The sequence below is a fragment of the Lynx rufus genome, unplaced genomic scaffold, assembly GCF_022079265.1.
Source record: "Lynx rufus isolate CCGP_SWC_20201006 ecotype Redwood Valley unplaced genomic scaffold, mLynRuf1.p SCAF_20, whole genome shotgun sequence".
Taxonomy (NCBI): domain Eukaryota; kingdom Metazoa; phylum Chordata; class Mammalia; order Carnivora; family Felidae; genus Lynx; species Lynx rufus.
The window spans coordinates 572,726-592,219 of NW_025814835.1; the positions used below are offsets into that span (position 1 = coordinate 572,726).

Below are 19,494 nucleotides of genomic sequence, written 5' to 3' on the forward strand. Positions count from 1 at the left end.
CCAGGGCGGCTCACAGCCCTCCGCCAAGCTCTTAAACACGGAGCTCGGCACACAAGCGCGATGGGCAAGACGTCACTTGTGCGCCCGGATCTCGGTTCCCAAATGTCAGTCTCCATTAAAAGGAAGCACAATTTCTTGGAGAATGGGGTGATTCCAGAGCTGGGGAGCAGGAGCCTAAATACCATCTGTGTCAGAAAACACGGCCACGCGCCGACCCAAGGGCCTCACCAGAGGAGTCAGCGTGAGGGGCTCCCGCTGGCCAAACCTGGGACGATCGGAGCACTGAGAAAAAATGGTAGTAATGGACTACAACCCATTGAATAAAACAAGAATCCCAGAGTCTACGCTATTAAATGAAGGGTTCTTACAGTAGAAAGCCAACCAGAAATGGAGAAGGAACGACGAAAGGCTTGAGAACATCACCACTGGACAATCCTGGTAAAAAACAGGAAATTCAGACAAGAGTCCTCAAGATGCCAAAAATGATGGGCGGCCATTTGATGAGAGAACTTAAGATACTTACCGAGTAATAAAGTATCTCTCACAAGATGCTGAACGATTACGACAGGAAAGTTAGTAACATTTCACCGGAACAAACCAGAATGGGACAGACCGAGGCTACCTGTCGCCCGACAGGCCTGCACGGGACACGCACAGGTACCCAGGCAAGCCCTGCCCAAATGCACCCGGCGATCGGAACGGAGTCAGTCTGCAAAACCACCAGCTGACGAGAAGAAAACGGAGGACCAGACAGGAGAACCGCTCGAGGCCAGAGATCCAGGAGCTCAGACGGCTGAGCCTGACACAGGACCTGTGTTCTTTCGATTCCAAGGACATTACTGGCCCATCAGGGGAATCCAAAGAGCAGAAAATAGCCCGGCATGGATGTTATTTCTGATTCTGGCCGCTGCACCGTGGTTAGGTAAGAAAATGTTATTCTGAGGAGACATCTGCAACGTCCTCAACTTGAGGAAGATACCGCGTGTGAGGAAGAAGGGTGAGCAGCTGTGGCAGCGTCCTGACCTGTGGGAGAGCCGCGTGACACCTGGAGGAGAATTCCTGGCACTATTCTCGCACCTTTTCTCTAGGTCTGGAATTCCGTCCAAAAAGAAGAGAAGAGTACCCTTGCTTTGAGGGTGAATACCGCAGGAGCGGGGGAGGTGCCGGCGACGAGGCGGAGCGGCGGTGGTGGCCACAGCGTCACCCCGCTGTCGTTCAGGCCGGGCGCACGCTGAAGTCAGAGCGGGGACACAGCTGCTTCACAGAACCTCGGCCACCTGTGGCCTGGTGACGGAGCGTGTGGTTGGAAGAGACAGAACCCACAAAATAGGAAGACTATCCATTCTCAGTGCCCGCGGCAACCTAGAGTCAGCCACTCAGGTTCCGCGAGGAATTCTTTCTAGAATTCTCTCAAAACTGTATGAGCTTCCAGTGGGTCGACTACGATTTATTAGACACAACTCCATTCCTCTAACGTGTTTCAAAAGCAAGTGCTCCCCTGTACCGCTGGGCTCAACAGGCTGGGAAGGACTCACAGAATTTCAGCGTCGTCCCCAGTCCGCGCCTCAGAGGGCCACCAAGGTCTTCGAAGCAGCATGCCAGCAGTCGTAACTGCTTCCGGTCTTACAAAGCAACAGCCCCCTCCCCACCCCCACCCCGGCCTCCCATGTTGGTCCTGCCCCACCACCAGACTTGTTGCCTGAGTATTTCACACATCTTCCTCTGCAGACTTCAACACCTCCCAGCGAATGACAAAGAACATAAAAGGAGACAGGTCGAAAAGAGGGACATTAGGTAAAGTAACAATTAACAGACTGAATTTCTGACAGCGGCTTGTCCTAATGTTTTCAAATCAAAATAATTGTGATCCACGTGAAAGTCACAAAGACAGATGTGTACTCTCATTCTGTCTCCCTCCCCACACTGGCACCCCCTGGATGAAACGTGCCCTAAGGAGAGAGCGGCAGGGAGGAGGATGTGAACGTGAAGCCTCGACAAGGCAGCGTGCTGGGCGTGCCAAAGCCCCTTGGGACCCCAGCACCCTCCCTACCTGAGAAGAAAGGATTCCGTTCCTACCTCTACCTGACAGCAAGCACAAAAACGCTCCTCCTACTACCGGCCAAAACGATAACCTAGTGATGAATTCAGGCACACCCAGAAGCACTATTTCTAAGTTCCTAGAACTGACTGTTCACTGCCTGAGAATAACCACGGACGTGGATGGGACGAACCCTGCTGACGCCAGCAAGGATGAAAACAAGGACAACGTCGAGCAGGTGAGCCTGGCTGTGCCGGTGCCTCACCTGTGCCCACTCACCCCTGCGCGCCAGGAGCAACACCGTCATCGGGTCCGCAAAGAGCTTTACGATGAACCACGGCAGTAAGACACCCTAAACCTCAAATGCCAAAAACACACAAGAAAAACTCCCTACTGAGAACTTGTCATCAGGTACGTTTCTTTGCTGACTGGTGAGATTAACGTGCTGGGTTACTCTGATTTGCTAGTCTGGCTGATGGGATCAAAGCATTACACATGGAGCTTCTCACTGACTAGTCCCCGGCCCGCCTGGGCCCTAATGGCCTTTTGTGTACAATGGGAGGAACAGAAAGACCAGGGCCTGACCTGTCTGGGCCTCAGTGGCCCTCTTTGTATAATCAGAGGAAGACCAGGACACGAAGAGCCCTTCACCTCAGGAACTGTCTACACAACCTTCTACACCAGCACTGGGCTTCACCTGCACAACTATGGGCTCATGAGTTTATATGCCCAAGCGGCGGTCAGGTGAACTCTGACTTCAAAGTAATGAGGACAGCAAACCACAGTGTGCCATATACACACAGCCCAGTGAGCTCCTCCCTTCCAAAGGAGGCCGGCCAGACGGCTCCGGGGAGGGTGCAGCCCCGAGGCAGCTCCCATCCCATCCTGTCCATGCTCACTGGGCAGGCGCGGGCACCTTACCCATAGGCCAAGGACCAGAGTGCCGTCTCCAAACAACGAGTGGGGAGAAGTGCACACAGGAGGAGGCTCCTGGGGTTGGGTTGGAGGCCAGTCCTAGCCCATCCTATGGAAGGGGAGCAGATTCTCAACAGATGCAGAGGCAGTGCAAGCCACAAGGAGAGGGGCAGAGACCAGAGCACATAGCACAACTAGAGGGCCAGACTGTGCCCAAGGGGACCAGCGCCTGAGATGTCCTGTGGCCCTCGCAGAAGGAAGCTGTGAGCCAACCACTACAGCAGGAAGCAGGAATGGTCACCTGCCCCGGTTTCTGTTCCAGACAATAAAAACAACCACATGAGTCACGTGTATGTACACACCATACCCACACACCAGCCCAATCTCAGAGCACAACACTGGTAAAGTCACACACGAGGTGTGGGTGGACAGGTTAGCCCCCTAAAAAGAGAAAGGCCCCTTTATGTGATTAAAACGGAAATAACCAACAGCTAGAGTCTATCCGAGGAAAGCGTACTAGCATATGTACTATTTTGTTACTCTAAACTAAATGGGCTGCGGCTGCACCCCCCTGAGCTATGATGCAGAACTGCACCCGGCTTTACAACCGCGTTTCTCAAGGTTTACGAGAAGCTAAAGATGTGCACCCCACCCCCAGCAGTTTACACTGCGATGACCAGCGTGGAGGGTGCCTGATCGTCCCGTGCTCACTGGGCAGTTAACTTACAGACGCGGAGTCCTGCGGGGGGGGGGGGGGCACCTATCACAGAAGAACAGAATACGCCTACTTCCTAAAACTGCAATTTTGGCAGCTGAAAACGTTTTAAGTCATGCTTCTGAACGGTTAAATCCCCACAAGTAGTGACTATCGTCCAGCTTTAGAAAGACACGCAGATGCACAACTGCGGTGTGACCCACCCACTAAAGTTCTCCCCGAGCTGTCCCTCTAGCTTCGGCACCGGGGACCCCTTCCTGCCCAGTGCCCGACCCAGGACCCCTCCAGATCCCGCTCCTCCGACCCCACTCACCCGGGGGCCACCACCTGGCCCGGCTGCGCGCACAGCTCCCGCACCACGCCGGCGCGCTCGGACCTCAGCCTTCGCTCGGCTCGCACACAGCCCCCGGAGCCAGCGCGGGCAGGGGCGGGACCGGCGGGCGGCGCGGAAGCGGCGGCCTCACACACGGCCAGCACGGAGCCGATACGCACGGCCGCGCCCGCCGCCACCTTCCACTCGAGCAGGCGCAGCGGCCCGGGGCCCGGGCAGCGCACCTCGGCCACGGCCACCGGCGGGCCGCCCTCGGCGGGAAGGGGGCCCGCTGAAGGCGCCTCCATCGCGGCCGGGCGGGGTCGCTGTGGAAAGGGAGGCCGGGCGGGGCGCTCAGGGCCCGGTCCCCATCGCGGACGGGCGGGCGGGCCGGCGACCCCGGCCCAGGCAGTGAAGGCGACGGCGCTGCAATTCGCGCTCCGGCACCGGCTTCCACCCGCCGCCCGGCCCGCGCCAACTTCCGGGACAGCGTCTGACGTCGCGTGACGCTACGTGCGTGCGCCGCGGGGCCCGTGTGTAAACACACGCCTACGCGCAGCCCGGAGAAGCGGCTGCGCCGGCCGCGGATGCCGGCCGCGTCCGGGGCCGAAACATGTTGTTGGCCCGGCCCGGTGGGAACAGCGTGGCCTCGCCCCATGTGCCCCGGCGGCGTGGGGCTGCGGGTCCCGGCGTGCAGCGCGCGCCGCTGCCCAGAAACCCCGGCATGCACTGCGAATCTGCACCCCTCCCGGCGCGCGCTGGGTCCCGGCATGCCGCGCGCCTCCCCCCCCCTTCGGTCCCAGAACTCCCTTGGTGCGCGGAGGCCCAGGGTCGTTAAACTATGAGTCCCAGCATGCAGCGCGGGCTGCTCCCCGCAGCCCAGTCGCGTGCCGAGGCCCCTTTTGGAGACTGCGAGTCCCGGCATGCAACGCGGATATCCGGGCGCTGCGGGCCCGGCATGCCGTTCGCCACCCGGGGTCAGAGGGCGGTGGGCGCCCCGCCCAGGTCGTTGCCGAACTGCGGGGTTGAGGGCGCGGGTTGGGTGCCACCTGGCCGGTGTCCGCGCGTGGGCGGACCCCGCCAGCTGGGCCCCCTCGCGCGTGGGGCGGCAGAGGACAGAGGAGCCAGGCAGCCGCGGCGGAGGGGAGGGAGAGCGAGAGGGAGAGCGCGCGGCCGCGGGACCCAGCCGGTACCTGGGCACCACTCGCTCCGAGTAGCGGCATCCCTTCCCCAGGGCACTCGGTGTGCTAGGACGTAGCACAGAGCTCAGGACACGTAAAAGGACTGCAGTCAGACCACGCTCGTTCTCCAACCCCAACGGACGTCGTCAGGAGCGCGCTGTAAAGGCGCGGACAGGAGTTGTGTCTTTGCAAAGTCAGCTTTGCTCAGTCGTAAAGCAGTGGTAGCCATTGTAAAGCAGGTTCAGGATTCCAAGCTCAGTGACGTTGCGTTACACGTTGAACTTGGCTTCCTGCAAGTCACGTAAAGTGACAAAAGAGAACAAGGGATAAGAAGTTTATGCGCCAACTGCAAAGCCGGTTGAGATGAAGCCTGGGTCTGGTTCGAAATGCGTCAGCGGTTCACGCACACCGCTCACTCTTCGAGCGGAGCAAGCATCCCCTCCGTTCGGAGAGCCATGGGGCCGAGAGCCATGGGAGCCTCCCGGGGCAGCGCTCAAGCCCTCAGACGTCGGTTTTATTTGGGCGCGGGGGGTGGGGGGAGCGCCAGCGTCTGGAGAATCTGGAGGTTGGTTGCGGAACTCCTACTTTTCACAGGAATTTAATCAGCCTTAGGTCTTTCCAGACCTCCTCCGGTTCTTGTGATTCTCGGCGCCTGGTTCTTCCAGGCTCCATGGCCTTGTGGGTTCTCAGGCCTTAGTTCTGCCCGTCCGTGCTGGTTTGGGTGAGCTCTGCTCTCGGCTGCTTTCCTGATTGTATCACAACTTGGCATGAGTGACGCCATCTTGCACTCTAGAGAACTAAGTTAGAAATCAGCAACAGAAGGAAACCGGGGAAAGTCACAGTTGTGTGGACGTTAAGCAGCGGTCCTCCGTAACTAACGGAGCAAGGAGAGAATCATGAGAAATAAGATGCTTGTGAATGAAAATAACCTATACTAAAGCTTGTGTGCTGCCTGATAATGCAGCGCTTAGAGGGAAATTTATGACAAAAACCCCATATTAAAAAAAAGATATCCAGGGGCGCCTGGGTGGCGCAGTCGGTTAAGCGTCCGACTTCAGCCAGGTCACGAGCTCGCGGCCCGTGAGTTCGAGCCCCGCGTCGGGCTCTGGGCTGATGGCTCAGAGCCTGGAGCCTGTTTCCGATTCTGTGTCTCCCTCTCTCTCTGCCCCTCCCCCGTTCATGCTCTGTCTCTCTCTGTCCCAAAAATAAATAAACGTTGAAAAAAAAATTTTTTTTAATGATAATAAGGGAAAAATATAAAAACTGTGTGCCAACAGACTAGATAATTTAAGTGAAACGGATAAAGTTCTGGAAAAACCAAAATACAGAACTTGAAGAAGAAATAGAAAATATGAGTAGACCTGTAACATACATAGAACTATTGCCACTTTTTCTGAGTGTTATAAAAGGCCTCGTGGAGTCCAGAACTTTCAAAGAGGGTGTTCTATGTCAGTACTTTCTCACTCCTTGGTCCCCACCTCTGATCCTGCTAGTGGTCTCTAGAAGCTTCTTTCAAAGCTCCTGAGTCCTCAGTCGTGGTCAGGTGTTGAAGGAAGCCACACTCCTCAGCAAGATAGAGCTATCGTGGTTTTTCCTCTGGTTACCCGAGAAGCAGATACACCTCACTGAAAAGGATCATTTTTCTAGAATTAATACAGTCTAGCCTTGGGGTGAAAGCGTGCATTTTCTACTAACGTGACTTTGATCCCGGTCCTTAGAAAACACCAACACGTTTTTCACATTGTTGCCATGAGGGGCTGCCGGCTCTACCCAACCGTACTGTGCAGGACGAGAGCCCCACACGGTGTGGACTCCCATCTTACGCACCTCGCAGCGGTGGCATTTTTATGTTCTTCCGATTGCTGATGAAAGGAAGCGACCCTGCCTCCTCACCGTCCTCGGGCCACTCCAGCCGGCACGGAAATGTGCTTTTTCGGGGTCTGGCGATTGCGAGTTCTCCAGCCCCCGCCCTCCCCAGATGTACCCAGTCCCAGAAGCCTCAGGAGGTCAACCTGCAGTGTTCCCGGTGCTATCTCGAGGAGAGCCCCAGGACTCCCTTCGTGGGCCCCCCAGCCTCCTGCGTAGGTCCGACGGGCCTGGTGCTCTCCGTGGGGCTTCTACAAAAACACATCACACGGCGCCCAGGATTGTTTTCACCGGTGTGCCGGACGCTGTGTATCCAAAAAGCACAGAGCTAGAACAGCCTTTCTCCCGTAGGCACACGGGGTGAGGGGCTGGTCGCCTGATCGCAGTCAGCCTGATCTGGGGCAGGTGGAGGCCGAGGTCCGGCTCAGTCCGCTTCTGGGTTCGGAGTATCTCCGAGGTGAGACGTGCCGCGTGCTCTCGTAGGCTCTTCTTGTTCGTGAGGGGTCGCTTAGTCGCAGTTCCCACAACTGCAGGAGGTCTCCCGCGTTCTTGCAAGCCTGGCCACACGGCCAGGACGCGCATGCTTCCCCAGCACCGAGCAGATGCCCTGTCTTGGGGCTCCTTTGTTTCTGGTCGATCGCATCAGCACCCCCGCCCCGACCCCTTGAGGATCTTCCCTTCTGTGTCTCCACCTTCTCAGACGTGGGCCAGACTCGCCAACTGCCTCACGGACGGAAGGGGCCGCGATGACAGTGTGCTGAAGAGCGGCTCTTCCCTCTTCGGGATTTCCTCCCTTTCGGCCCTCTTAGTTTCTAGAACTTTCCGGTGTCTTTTAAGACACCGTGTTCGCAAAATTGCCCATTTCCCCCATATTCTTGCAACACGAGCGATGGCTGGTTTCTGCCTACCTCACCCCCACTGGAAGGCCACCAATGGGTTTCTAACAGGAAGCGGGGAAACGGGACGAGGCGCGAGGACCGTCACGGTGGGGGCTCCGGGGGGACCCCTTAATGGAACGCTTTGTGACAAAAATGGGAACAGGACTAGGATGTTTAAAAGTTGCTGACGTCACCGGTCACAATTCTGACTTGGGTTTTGGAGGGGACCCGAGGCCAGGAGTTTTGCTCACCGGGTTGTTCCGACGCGCGGCAAGGTTTGAGAACCACCTTTGCGGGCCGGGGGTCGTTACTCTGTGTTTTTTGAGCGAACGTGCGAGCTTCTGTGATCCGTGCTTAGGGCTTCGGCACTGCCGGCCGCTGAGGGCAGAGTGAGCCTGGAGGTAGAGACCCCACGCCTGGGCCATCTCGACGGATGGCAGCGGTCGCAGGGAGACTCGCTGAGTCACAACCACCAGGTCTTGTCGCTCGCTGTGCACATTAGTGAGAAGGAGGAGACCAAACTGGCCCCTGGAAGAAGACGCATTAACCGGGAAGGGAGACCATGAGCTCCCTTGGCGTCTGTCAGGTCTGAGCTGCGCGGACACGTGGTAGAGGCCGCCAGCGGGTGGGACAGCGGGGCTGGGGTGCAGATTCCTGGGGACACCCGGCAGTGAAGATGGCACTAAGGGCAGCGTTTCTCGTGCGGGAAAGGTGGCCGCAGCGATGTAGGCAGAGAAGGGAGCGACCGGGAGGGAGCGGCCAGTGGGGTCCGGGGCTGTGGCGAGTTCCAGTGAGATCCGGGCTGATGTCGCCCGCAGGGAGGGAGCTGGCCGGCTGCTGCGGTCTTTCTGTCTCACAGACAGGAGTGGGGGCCAGGGAGCGCAGGTGGGCGTCAGAGATACTTCTTACCCAGTGCTAACATCTTATAGCCTTTACTTGGACCCCTTCCTTCGTTCTTTCTCCCCCCATTACAAATTAGTGAAGTGAGTGGATTCCAAAATCTACGTGTAATCCTAAAATGAGCCCCTCGGCCAACCTAAATCTACAGCATTATGAATATCGTTACGGCTACCTGTGCTCCCGTCAATCCCATCCCACCCCGATTCCCTCGATGTGCTGTTTGTCACGCTTCCTTTATGCGGGGTTTTACCGCGTGTGTGCGTGTGGATGCGGTTATGCTCGCTCTCGTGGTTTGCAAACATGCATCACACATGTAGGTTGTTGCTTCCTTTGTCTGTGAACGGCTTTTTCATTCATCATAACACATCCAGGATTCATCCACATTGCCCTATGTGGTTATAGTTTGTTCACTGTGACTTCTCTATGACAGCTCACTGTGGGGGTGTGACAGGATGTATTTAGCATTCTCTTGGACACTGGGGTTGTTTTGGATTCTTAGGAAAAGCGCTGCATGTTTCCTGGTGCCTCTGAGCTAGTGTCCGAGGGTGAAGCTGCTGAATCCCAGGATAGGTGATGCAGATAGGGGGCAACCCCGACCCCTTCCCTGCAGCGGCTGCCTCAGCGTGCACGCCCACCACGCCCTCGGCAGCTCTGTGCCACGCTTCCTACTCTCTGCCAATCCGGGTGATGGTCTGTGTGACAACCAAAATTGTAACATGATCCCATGCAGTAACGTGCGGGGTAGCTTGCATTCTTCCAGTGGCCGCTCGGGCTGAGTCATTTTTCCTACTGTTTACTGGCCTTTCGTCTGCAATGCCTATCCGTGCTTCTCGATCACTTGTCTATTGGGTTGTTTGTTTTCTTATGGATTTGTATGGTTCCGTATGGCTTCCGAACACCTTTGTTGTTTATATGTTACCCACATCATCGACCAATGTTTGGCTTGTCTTTTAAAAAAATTTTTAAAAATGTTTCTTTTTGAGAGAGAGATACAGACAGTGTGAGCAGGGGAGGGGCAGAAAGAGAGAGAGAGAGAGAGAGAGAGAGAGAGAGAGAGAGAGAGAGAATCCGAAGCAGCTCCAGGCTCTGAGCTGTCAGCACAGAGCCGGACGCGGAGCTCGAGCTCACGAGCTGTGAGATCATGACCTGAGCCGAAGTCGGGTGCTTAACCGACTGAGCCACCCAGGTGCCCCTGGCTTGTCTTTTTTATTTCCTTTATGAAATCTTCTGATGAACAGAATTTCTTAATTTTAGAAATGTATTGCCCAGCTTGGGATCATAAAGATAGCTTCCTTTTTAACTTCTAAAAATCTGTAAATCTTTGCTTTTCACAGTTAGGTCCTTAAATAAGAAGTGGATGTTTGTATGTAGTGTAAGGTGGGTGATGAGACTTCTTTCCCATGAGGTGACCAGTCGTTCCAGCCCCACGTACGGGAGAACTTACCCCACGCTCCTGATCTGTGATCCGTCTCTGGCATACAGTAGGCCCCCATTAAGTGCGCAAACCTGCCTTGGACATTCTGTCCTGTTTCTGTGATGCATCTGAGGTTCGGCAGGTCCCCATAAATGCACGAGCCTGTTTTAGGTGATCTGTTCTGGTTCATGGTTGCACTGGGCCAATTGCTGTCGCTTCGCAGTGAGTCGTGGTATCTGGGAAGTTTCTTCACAAGCTTTGTGGATATTCTGGGCCTTCGTTGTTTTGTAAATTTTAGAATTAGTGTGTCGGGTTTATTGGCAAAACCTGGTAGCGTTTTGATCAGAACTGCATGGAATCTATAAGTCAATTTGGGGTGAAGTGACATCTTTGTGACTTGAGTCTTCCCGTCCACAAACACAGTTAATCACTCCATTTATCTAGCCTGTCTTTAATGTCTTTCAGTGAGATTTTTATAATTTTCCCCATATACGACTCGCACATTAAAAAAAGTTTATTTTGAGAGACAGCCTGAGTGCAAGTGGGGGAGGGGCAGAGCGAGAGAGGGAGAGAGAGAGAGAGAGACAGAGACAGAGACAGAGACAGAGAATCCCAAGCAGGCTCCATGCTGTCAGTGCAGAGCCTGACTTGGGGACTTTTCTCCATCTTTTTATTGTTGACTTAAATTAACCTCATTAGGGTTAAACACAATACTCTGAATGATACTACTTTTTTGAAATTTAAGGCAATTGGCATAATTCCAATATAGGGTTAATATGTGCTTTCAAAGAGTGTGTATCCTTTCCTTATTTGATGCAGGGTTCCATATCTACCCAATAAATCGGGCTTGTTGAATGTGTCCGTCAAATCTCCTAGGCTTACATATTTTTCTGATCGACTAAGCCGTGGTTGAGAAAGATAAGTTGAAATCTCTTGGATGGTTGTGAATTTGCCAGTTTCTCCCTGGAGTTTTGTTACCTGCATGTGTGTGTGGTGTGTGTGTTTGTGTTCGTGTGTGTGTGTGTGTGTGCATAGAGAGAGTGGGGGGAGGCTGTTACTAGAGGAATTCACATTTAGAATTTTTATATCCTTGATGAAATGAACCTTTTTCATTGTGTGGAGCCCTCTGTACCCTGAATGACGCTTATCATTTTTTTTTATTAAAAACACTTTTTTAAATGTTTATTTGTTTTTGAGAGAGAGACAGAGTGCGAGCTGGAGAGGGGCAGAGAGAGAGGGAGACACAGAATCCGAAGCAGGCTCCAGGCCCCGAGCTGTCAACACAGAGCCCCACGCGGGGCTCGAACTCACCAACCGTGAGATCATGACCTGAGCCGAAGTCGGACGCTTAACTGACTGAGCCCCCCAGGCGCCCCAAGGCTTATGTCTTAAAACATATTTTGTTTGAAGTACTACGATGGTCGTAACTTTCTTTTAAAAAATGCTTGCCTGGCATATTCTGTTTAGTGTTAGCGTTTGTATACCTTAAGTTTACATTTTTATCTTATAAACTCAGTCTGGCTTAGACTTTTATGACTTAGTCTCATAATCTCTATCTTTTAGCTGCTCAGTCCAGCATGCTTATATTTAACCTCATGTTCCTATGGGTATATTTTCTCCTCTATCATCTCTTTTCCCCTTTGGTGATATATTGAAATCCGCTTTCCTATCTTTATTTTATTTTTTCTTACTCCACTTTTATTCTTCTGATTGTCACCATTGACATTTTACTTTGTGTTCCTAACTTAGTAAGTGTGGAGCTAAGATTCCAACCAGTTTCTTTGCAAACCATACACGGCCTTAAAATACGGCTCCTCTCTAGATTTACATACTACAATTGTCCAGTATTTTGGTTCTGTGTTCTTATGTCCCCGCATTAGGCACTGTTACGATTTTATAGACCGTGTTTGTTTTGATTTGACATATATTTACCAGTTTATTTGCTCACCATGTGTTCTTATGTTTCACGTCTCCGTCTTTTCAAGTAAGAAACCATTAGTTAGGAAAGAGAAACATTCCAGTGGAAGGGAACTGGTTCTGTTAAAACAACGGATATCTAACATGTATCTAAACTATCTGTGTGATGTGTCACGACCTGTGATGCGACGCTTACACAAACTCTGCTGCGCGTGAGCCAATCATAACCTGCTCACGGGATTGGCGCCCCCTTCTTGGACCGCACCCTCGCAGCCCCGACCCACGCTCACACACCCCGTGGCATCTTCCAGGGGGCCTTTTATATGAACCTTTCCGGGAGCACTTCCTAGCACTTCGGAGCAACGAGGTCATCACGGCGTCAGAAATAGGCCGTGACCCTTCCCGCTTCTTTTCTTCACTGTCGTGCTTCCCGGGGACGGAGATGCGGTCAAGTCTGGGGCTGGCTCCGCCGGAGTATCTGTGGGATTATGATTCTCGCGACAGCCCGCAGAGTTAGAAGATTCTCTCAGATTCTCACTGGGTGTATGGATTACAGCAGGCAGACGTGACGTTGAAGTCTTGTACTGTTTGAGTCTTCCCCTCTGGCGTAGGTTTAGCTTTTTTAATTACTATTTCGAGTCAGGTGTTGAGAAAACATATTTTAGAGTGAATCTGATGCTCTGAGTCACAGGTTTTCACTTAAAGGCCCACTTTATCGGGTTTAGAACGAGACGGTAAGCCTTTCTCCCAGCTGGAGAGTTTGCAGGCAGCTCGTGGCTCGTGTGGGAAAAGTACATATTTTGGGGAAAGTAAGCATTAAACTTGTTTGACTTTACATCAGGAGATGGGTGTAAAAAAGGCCTTTAAAAGAAGACTCTAGGCTTTATAGACTGAATGTGGTTAGTCCGCGCAGCTTATGAGAGGGCTTTTCTGTTTATTAAAACAATTCCTATGGGATATTAGTGCTAATTTATTTGATGATTGGTTTAAAAAGACTTTATCATTTCGAGATGTGTGCTGAAATATTTACAGATGAAAGAATACGGTTCCTGGGGTCGACTTCCGCAGACTCTGGCAGGAGGAGTGGTAGGTGTGCCCGGAGCGAGAGCAGTAAAGAACATCATTTTGCACACGTTCTGAAAACTTTCATAATAAAAAATGTTAAATGTCATGTTAGAGGAAATAATCTTCCTGTACGAATTCCACATGTAATTTATGTACAAATTACCTTCTAATTTGCTTCTCCTCTCACGACTGCCAAGTTTCCATTACAGCCACTGGAAAGAGTTTCTAAAAAACAGGTCCCAAGATGAGCATCTTAGGGTAATTCAAAACAGAGAATGGGGTGGAGTCATTGCCTGTCAATTCACTCTCTGTTTTGAATCCAGCACAAGGTAGATATGAGGGTACACTACAGGGTTGACAGAGTCCTTAGTAGAAAGAAATCTCCCTCCAGTGACTCTTTACGATGTTGTTTTGTGTTACATTTTATCACGAGGACCATGAACACCCCCGATTTCAAGTTCTAACCCACTGACCTGCGTGTCTGTCCTTACGCGAACACCAGCTGGCCTTGACGGCCGCCGCTTTACAGGGAGTTTGAAATCCGATAGTGTAAATTCTCTAACTTTGTTCTTTTTCAAAATCGTCTTGGCTCTTCTAATAGGATCACTTTGTCAATTTCTACAAAAAACATGCCAGGATTTTGGTAGTGATTGTATCAAATCTATAGCAGTTTGCAGGGAACTGAAATATAAATAATGCTGAATCTTTCCGTCTGTGAACACGGAACGTCTCTTGATTTATTTAAATCTTCCGCAATTTCTCTCAGCGACGTTTTGTAGTCTTGAGTGAACAAATCCTGCACTTCTTTTGTTACGTTTAATGCTAAGTATTTTATTACTTTTGATGCTGTTACAGCCTCGCTGACACACGAGTGGACCTGCAGGGGTGAGGTGTGTTTAGGACCAACCCCTGTGGCGGGGAGGGGGGGACGTGAGACCTGTCCCGGGCTGTCAGGACTGTCCCCAAATGCTGCTAGCGTTTTCCTACCTGCCCCGCTTAGACTGCAGGTGTGGGTCCCTGGGGCCGTGGGTCCCTGTGGGTGTGGGTCCCCTGTGGCTGAGGCACTGGGGCCGGAGGGGCTCACACGGCTCGGGCTGGAGCAGGGCGGCTAAGCCCTCCTGGGGGCAGATGGGGGGCCGGTGCTTCTGTCTCTCCAACGAGGGCCCTTTCTCTCTGAAGCTTACACACGAGGAAAACTAGCAGGGCCGTGAAGACACAAGCTGTGACAGTGGCAGATTCTCTCCAGATCTCAGGGCCGTATTTCCCATGTGTTTTTGTGGGATCACGCGCCCCCTCCCCCTTGCTGGACAAAGAGAGACTGGTGGTGTCCTCCCTCCCCGAAAATGTGCTGTGCGCACGCGGCTCTGTTTTCCCTGTACCCACACCTGTAGCTGTGTGAGGCCGGGGCTGCATCTCAGCTGGAAAATTAACACTTGAATCCTAAATAATAATAATTATTGTTGCTGGTTATTTTGAATCCGCTGACAAGGACCTTTACAAAATAATTGCACTGATCAATCCCCTATGAGTTACAGGGGAAGGTTCTGGAGTTGGTGTGTGATGAGAACATTAGTGGGGATTCTGTAATGGTATTCTGTTTAGCAAGTGTAATTGTGAGGAATATGTCATGTTAAAGCGCCTGACGTAGCGTCTTGCACTAACTAACACATGGTTTCCATCAAGCGGCAAACGTTTCTTAGCCTCCCCTTAGAATGAAAATCATGATTTAACCACACCCACAAAGTCCGCCGCGAAGCCAGAGCAAAGGCGTGTGCGGCACATTTCCCATCTGTGCTTTTGCCGCTTGAAAGCACGTTGTAGGGAGAGCGAGAGCCTTAAAAAGAAACAACTTTTCAGAATGTCAGCTGGAAGACTCTGGGGAAATTGTGTCTAATGGGAGCTGTGGATGTGGTTTACAAACACACAAATAAAAGATCCATTTCTACGTTTAAGACTTCCGGTCCCTGGAATATAGACCCGATATCCACAAGACAAAGCACAGATAAAGACACCCTCGCCGTGCTGTAGACAGTGTAACATCCCACAAGAAGGTGAGGATAGTTTTCTCTTTCTGCTCTACTGGATGCTTCCACGAGACTTCTTTTGTAAAAACTGAGATATAACTTGTGCCGTGTAATTCGTCCTTTCAGAGCGTAGGGTTCAGTGGGTTTTAGTACGGTCACAAAGTCACGCAACCGTCACCGCCAGCGCGGGCGCTTTTTCGTCCCCCTCCCCCTCCCCAAAGGAACCCCCAGGCCCTCACCGGGGCAGGGCTCACGCCCCAGTGTGATGAGAGGCGACCACCACCAGATGGAGACATTCCTCCAGCAGATTCCGCCGGCTCCGCGCCGCGTGGGGCTGTCCCGGGAGCACCGAGGTTGGTGGGCTTCTGCGGGCTTCTCCGAGGGCAGGCACTTTCTCCAAGACAGTTTCCCAAAGTTGCTACGCTGGATCCTTCGGTTGTACAAGAGGCTCTTTAGGTAGCATTTGGACAAACGTTCTTAATTTTTACTTACTATGTAGTTACTGTGTGTTTGAATGTGTGATAGAAAAAAAGCCACATTAAGCCGGTGGTAGTATTTATTTTACTTAGGCTAAGGCTAAGTTAAAAAAATAATTGGGGCTCCCGGGTGGCTCAGTCGTTTGAACGTTTGGCTCTTGATTTCGGCTCAGGTCGTGATCCCGGGGTCATGAGATTGAGCCCTCGGTCAGGCTCTGAGCCGATCATGGAGCCTGCTTGGGATTCTCTCTGTCCCTCTCTGCCCCTTCCCAGGTTGCACACGTGCTCGCTCGCTCTCAAAATAATTTAAAAGGTGATTAACATTTATTAAATAGCCGATAGCACAACTGACATGTGGACATGGCCACCGTCACGTGGGGTGCTCAAGCATCTGAGGTTTGGGGACGGTGCTGGGAGAAGGATTGCGGGAGGCCTCGGTAAAAATCCCTTAAACGCAGGGAGAAGGGGGATTCCATTTTCAGAAACGTGTAGAAATCATCCTCCCTCCTGCTGGTCAGCAGGGAATGATTCCAACTCCTTTGCTCTTCTCCCAGCCTCTGAAGCGAGAGGGCTTTGATTTATTTCGTGCTCTTGGAGAGCTGTGCAGGGGAGAGCGGCCCCTCAGTAATTTGGAACTTCCTCATGCTGCTAATGCAATCAGGAAGCTGGCCCTTTATAGAATTAGAGGCTCCCGGCGCGTGCTTGGAGTTCCTAACCCTGTCACTCCGCGCACAGTGGGAACGTGGGGGGTGTGGGGAGGCTCTTTGGGGGCAGAGAGCAGCCCGCGGGCTTAGCCAACGACTCTGAAACCTGGAAATCGGGTGTTTGGACATAAACCGCCGTAGGTGAGTCGCTCCGTGTTCTGCAGACTCTTTCTGCGGCGCGGCCTCGCCTCCGCTCCCTGCCCGAAGAGTCCTCAGCTCTCAGCGCCTGATCTCATTTTAGTGACAATCCTGTGAGCTGAGAGGTTTTATCACCCCATTTTCTAGATTAGGAAGCTGACATCCAGAGCGGCTGTAACTAAACTGGTTCCTGGAGTGAAGGCATCTGGATTCTGGTCTGTGACGCCACGATCGTCTGGACGGGTTCCACCGTCTCAGGACTGTCTGCACCCAGTGACACAGCGTACCTGCTTGTACGACGCATACACTCAAGCTCCTGTCACGGTGACCGTCAGCTTTTTGGCGGCAAACCCGAGACGTCCTAGACTTCTCCATGTCACAAAGAGTTGGATTTGGGGGAGGGGAGTCACATACTGAGTCATTGCCTTTGTCAGGAGGACAAATTGTGGTGGCCTAGAGTCACAGTGCGTAAGGGGGACCTTATTTCCTGCTTGACATGCTTGGGGGGGAGGGGCGCCTGGGTGGCTCAGTCGGTTAAGCGGCCGACTTCGGCTCAGGTCATGATCTCGCGGTCCGTGAGTTCGAGCCCCGCGTCGGGCTCTGTGCTGACAGCTCGGAGCCTGGAGCCTGTGTCGGATTCTGTGTCTCCCTCTCTCTCTGCTCCTCCCCCACGCATGCTCTGCCTCTCTCTCTCTCTCTCTCTCTCAAAATAAATAAACTTCAAAAGAAGAGAAATATTTGTTGAGGACATAAATAAATGAATAAATCAGATAACAGACATAGTATCTGGTCTTAAAGAATGAACAAGGTGATACGATGGGGCATTACCGAACCAGAGTTTCACACACAAGCTGGCGCGGCCCTGCCGTCGTCCACGGTTCTCTCTGGCTGCCGAGGACCCCGCAGGTCCGGGAGACCCGCCCCGTAGGTTTCCCTGTCCGTGCTCTTTCCTGCCACCACACGGGGGCACAATTGGACCTTTGAAAATTATGTGTGCAAGACGAAATGTGTTTTCCTGTATTTATAGCACCCACCAAATGAAAAAGGCAAAACCCAGTTTACTACACAGGGAAAGAGAGGAATCAGGCTCTAACGAGAGGGGTGTGCTGTCACTGTGCCCAGGGACGGGGAAGGGGCTGAGGAAGGGCTGGGATCCACTGGTGGGGGGGCTGGTCCAGGGTGCCGGGAGCAGCTGATGGCCTGAGCCCCAGTGAAGGGGAGGAGCGGGGCCGTCTGCACGGGCCTCGGCTGGGCCGGCTCCCCGATGCCGTCCTGGTCTGCAGCCCCCACCCAGTGTGGTTATTGGCGGTGCCTCTGGCACCCCAGAGTGCCTGGTTGAGAGCACCCGTGAGCATCCTGGTTGTAAGGGGACGCGGGGGCAGGAGGCCTGCGGGCGAGAGCCCTGGGGGCCTAACTGGTACCCGTCACGTGGACCAGGAGAGGACAAACCATCAAAACCAAAGGCAGGGGGTGTCTGGGGGGAGGCAGAGCTGGGGAGCGCGGGGACAGATGAAGGAGACGCCTCAAAGGATCGCGACAACACGCGATAGGAGGCTCCCTGTGCTGGGGAGCCTGGAGGTATGAGCCATTCTTCCCGATGTGGACCCCGGATCTCAGAGCCAGGCGGCGTCAGAGAGACTCCAGAACTCGGCCTGCGGCTCACGAGGAAGGACTCCTGTGGGACGTGCCCACGGCGGACTGGCCCCAGGCTGGGGCCTCACTGAGGAAAAGTGAGACCAGAATGCAGGCCTGGGCCCGGGGAGGTGGCGAGGACGCGCAAAACTTCCCTCCCGCCCGCCCCTTCTTCCCCCTTCCTCCCTCCCTCCCTTCCTTCCTCGGTTAATGTATCTCAACTAATGAATGAGTTAAATTTCACAAACTTGTCTAAAAGTGGCTTAGAGAAATAGGAAATCACATATTAAGATACAGTGAAGGCTGAGTATATTCCCCGAGGAATCAGAAGCAGGGTCTCCAGAAGAGACTTGAATGCTCGCTTCCTGCCGGCTTTACTCACAAAGGTGGACACAGTCCCGTGTCCGGTGATGGATGAGCGCACAGCAAAACGTGGTCCATCGTGCAACGGAGTGTCATCCAACCTTAAAACGGAAGGGTGTTCTTTCGCCTGCCGCAACACGCGCGAAGCTGGAGGACTGTGCTGTGTGAAACGAGGCAGCAGCAGAAGGGTGAAGGCTGTGTGGTCCCGCGTGTAGGAGGTCCCGGGAGCCATCAGATCATGGAGACCGAAGGCAGGGGCTGGGGGAGCAGAGGGGAGGCCGCGTTCAGTGGGGATGGAGTTTCCGTCCTGCAGGTGAACGGAGACGGGTGGTGTGGACAGGCGTGCAGCCTCGTGAAGGAACTCGACGCTTTTGCCACCGACGATGGTCATGGGGCTAGATTTTACGTTTTGTGTATTTTACTACGAGTTAACAAGGCGGGAAGGAGTTATGGCTGCAGGAAGACTCCCCCTGCCTGGACGCTTCACTTGGGAATTCTGCGTGTCTCACCGCGGCTGCCTTTGGAGTGAGGGGAGCCCAGGGCACAGGACTCACGGGATCGCGCAGGACTCTCCCGAGGCCCCAGCTCCTCCGGAAGAACCCTGATGCTCTACAGTCGAGGACACAAAATGGGTGGGTTTTGTTTTCATCCCTTTTTTAAATAGGAAGGAGGAATTCAAGAATCACAGTGAGGAGGGCTGGCCGAGCTGAGCTGGTGCTTTTAGGGACAGCAGAGGTGAAGCCCCCTGGCGTGGTGCAGCAGGGCCGTCCTGGGCGTGGGGACACGTCTTGCGTTCTGCACATCGCCACGGACCTGCTCTGTGGGCCGTGGGGGCTGCCGACGCTGGGTAGTGAGGCCGGCACATTCCATTCATCCCGTGAAAGGAATTATGGCATATTGTAAGCAGATGTCACTCTCTTTTTTCCAAGTCCAGTAAAACCTGTCCCAGCGGTCCCAC

At 53.3% G+C, this 19,494-nt stretch overlaps 1 protein-coding gene across 3 annotated transcripts in view; it reads right to left on the reverse strand.

Moving 5' to 3' along the window:
• The window catches only part of CTDP1 (CTD phosphatase subunit 1), a 56,763-nt gene extending 52,313 nt beyond the window's left edge, over positions 1 to 4,450 (reverse strand). For all 3 annotated transcript variants that reach the window (XM_047086186.1, XM_047086185.1, XM_047086187.1), the window contains exon 1: positions 3,982 to 4,450. In XM_047086186.1, the coding sequence (XP_046942142.1) occupies positions 3,982 to 4,286 (305 nt within the window). In that variant the 5' untranslated portion in view covers positions 4,287 to 4,450. The remainder of the gene's footprint in view (positions 1 to 3,981) is intronic.
• Positions 4,451 to 19,494: the final 15,044 nt, after the last annotated feature.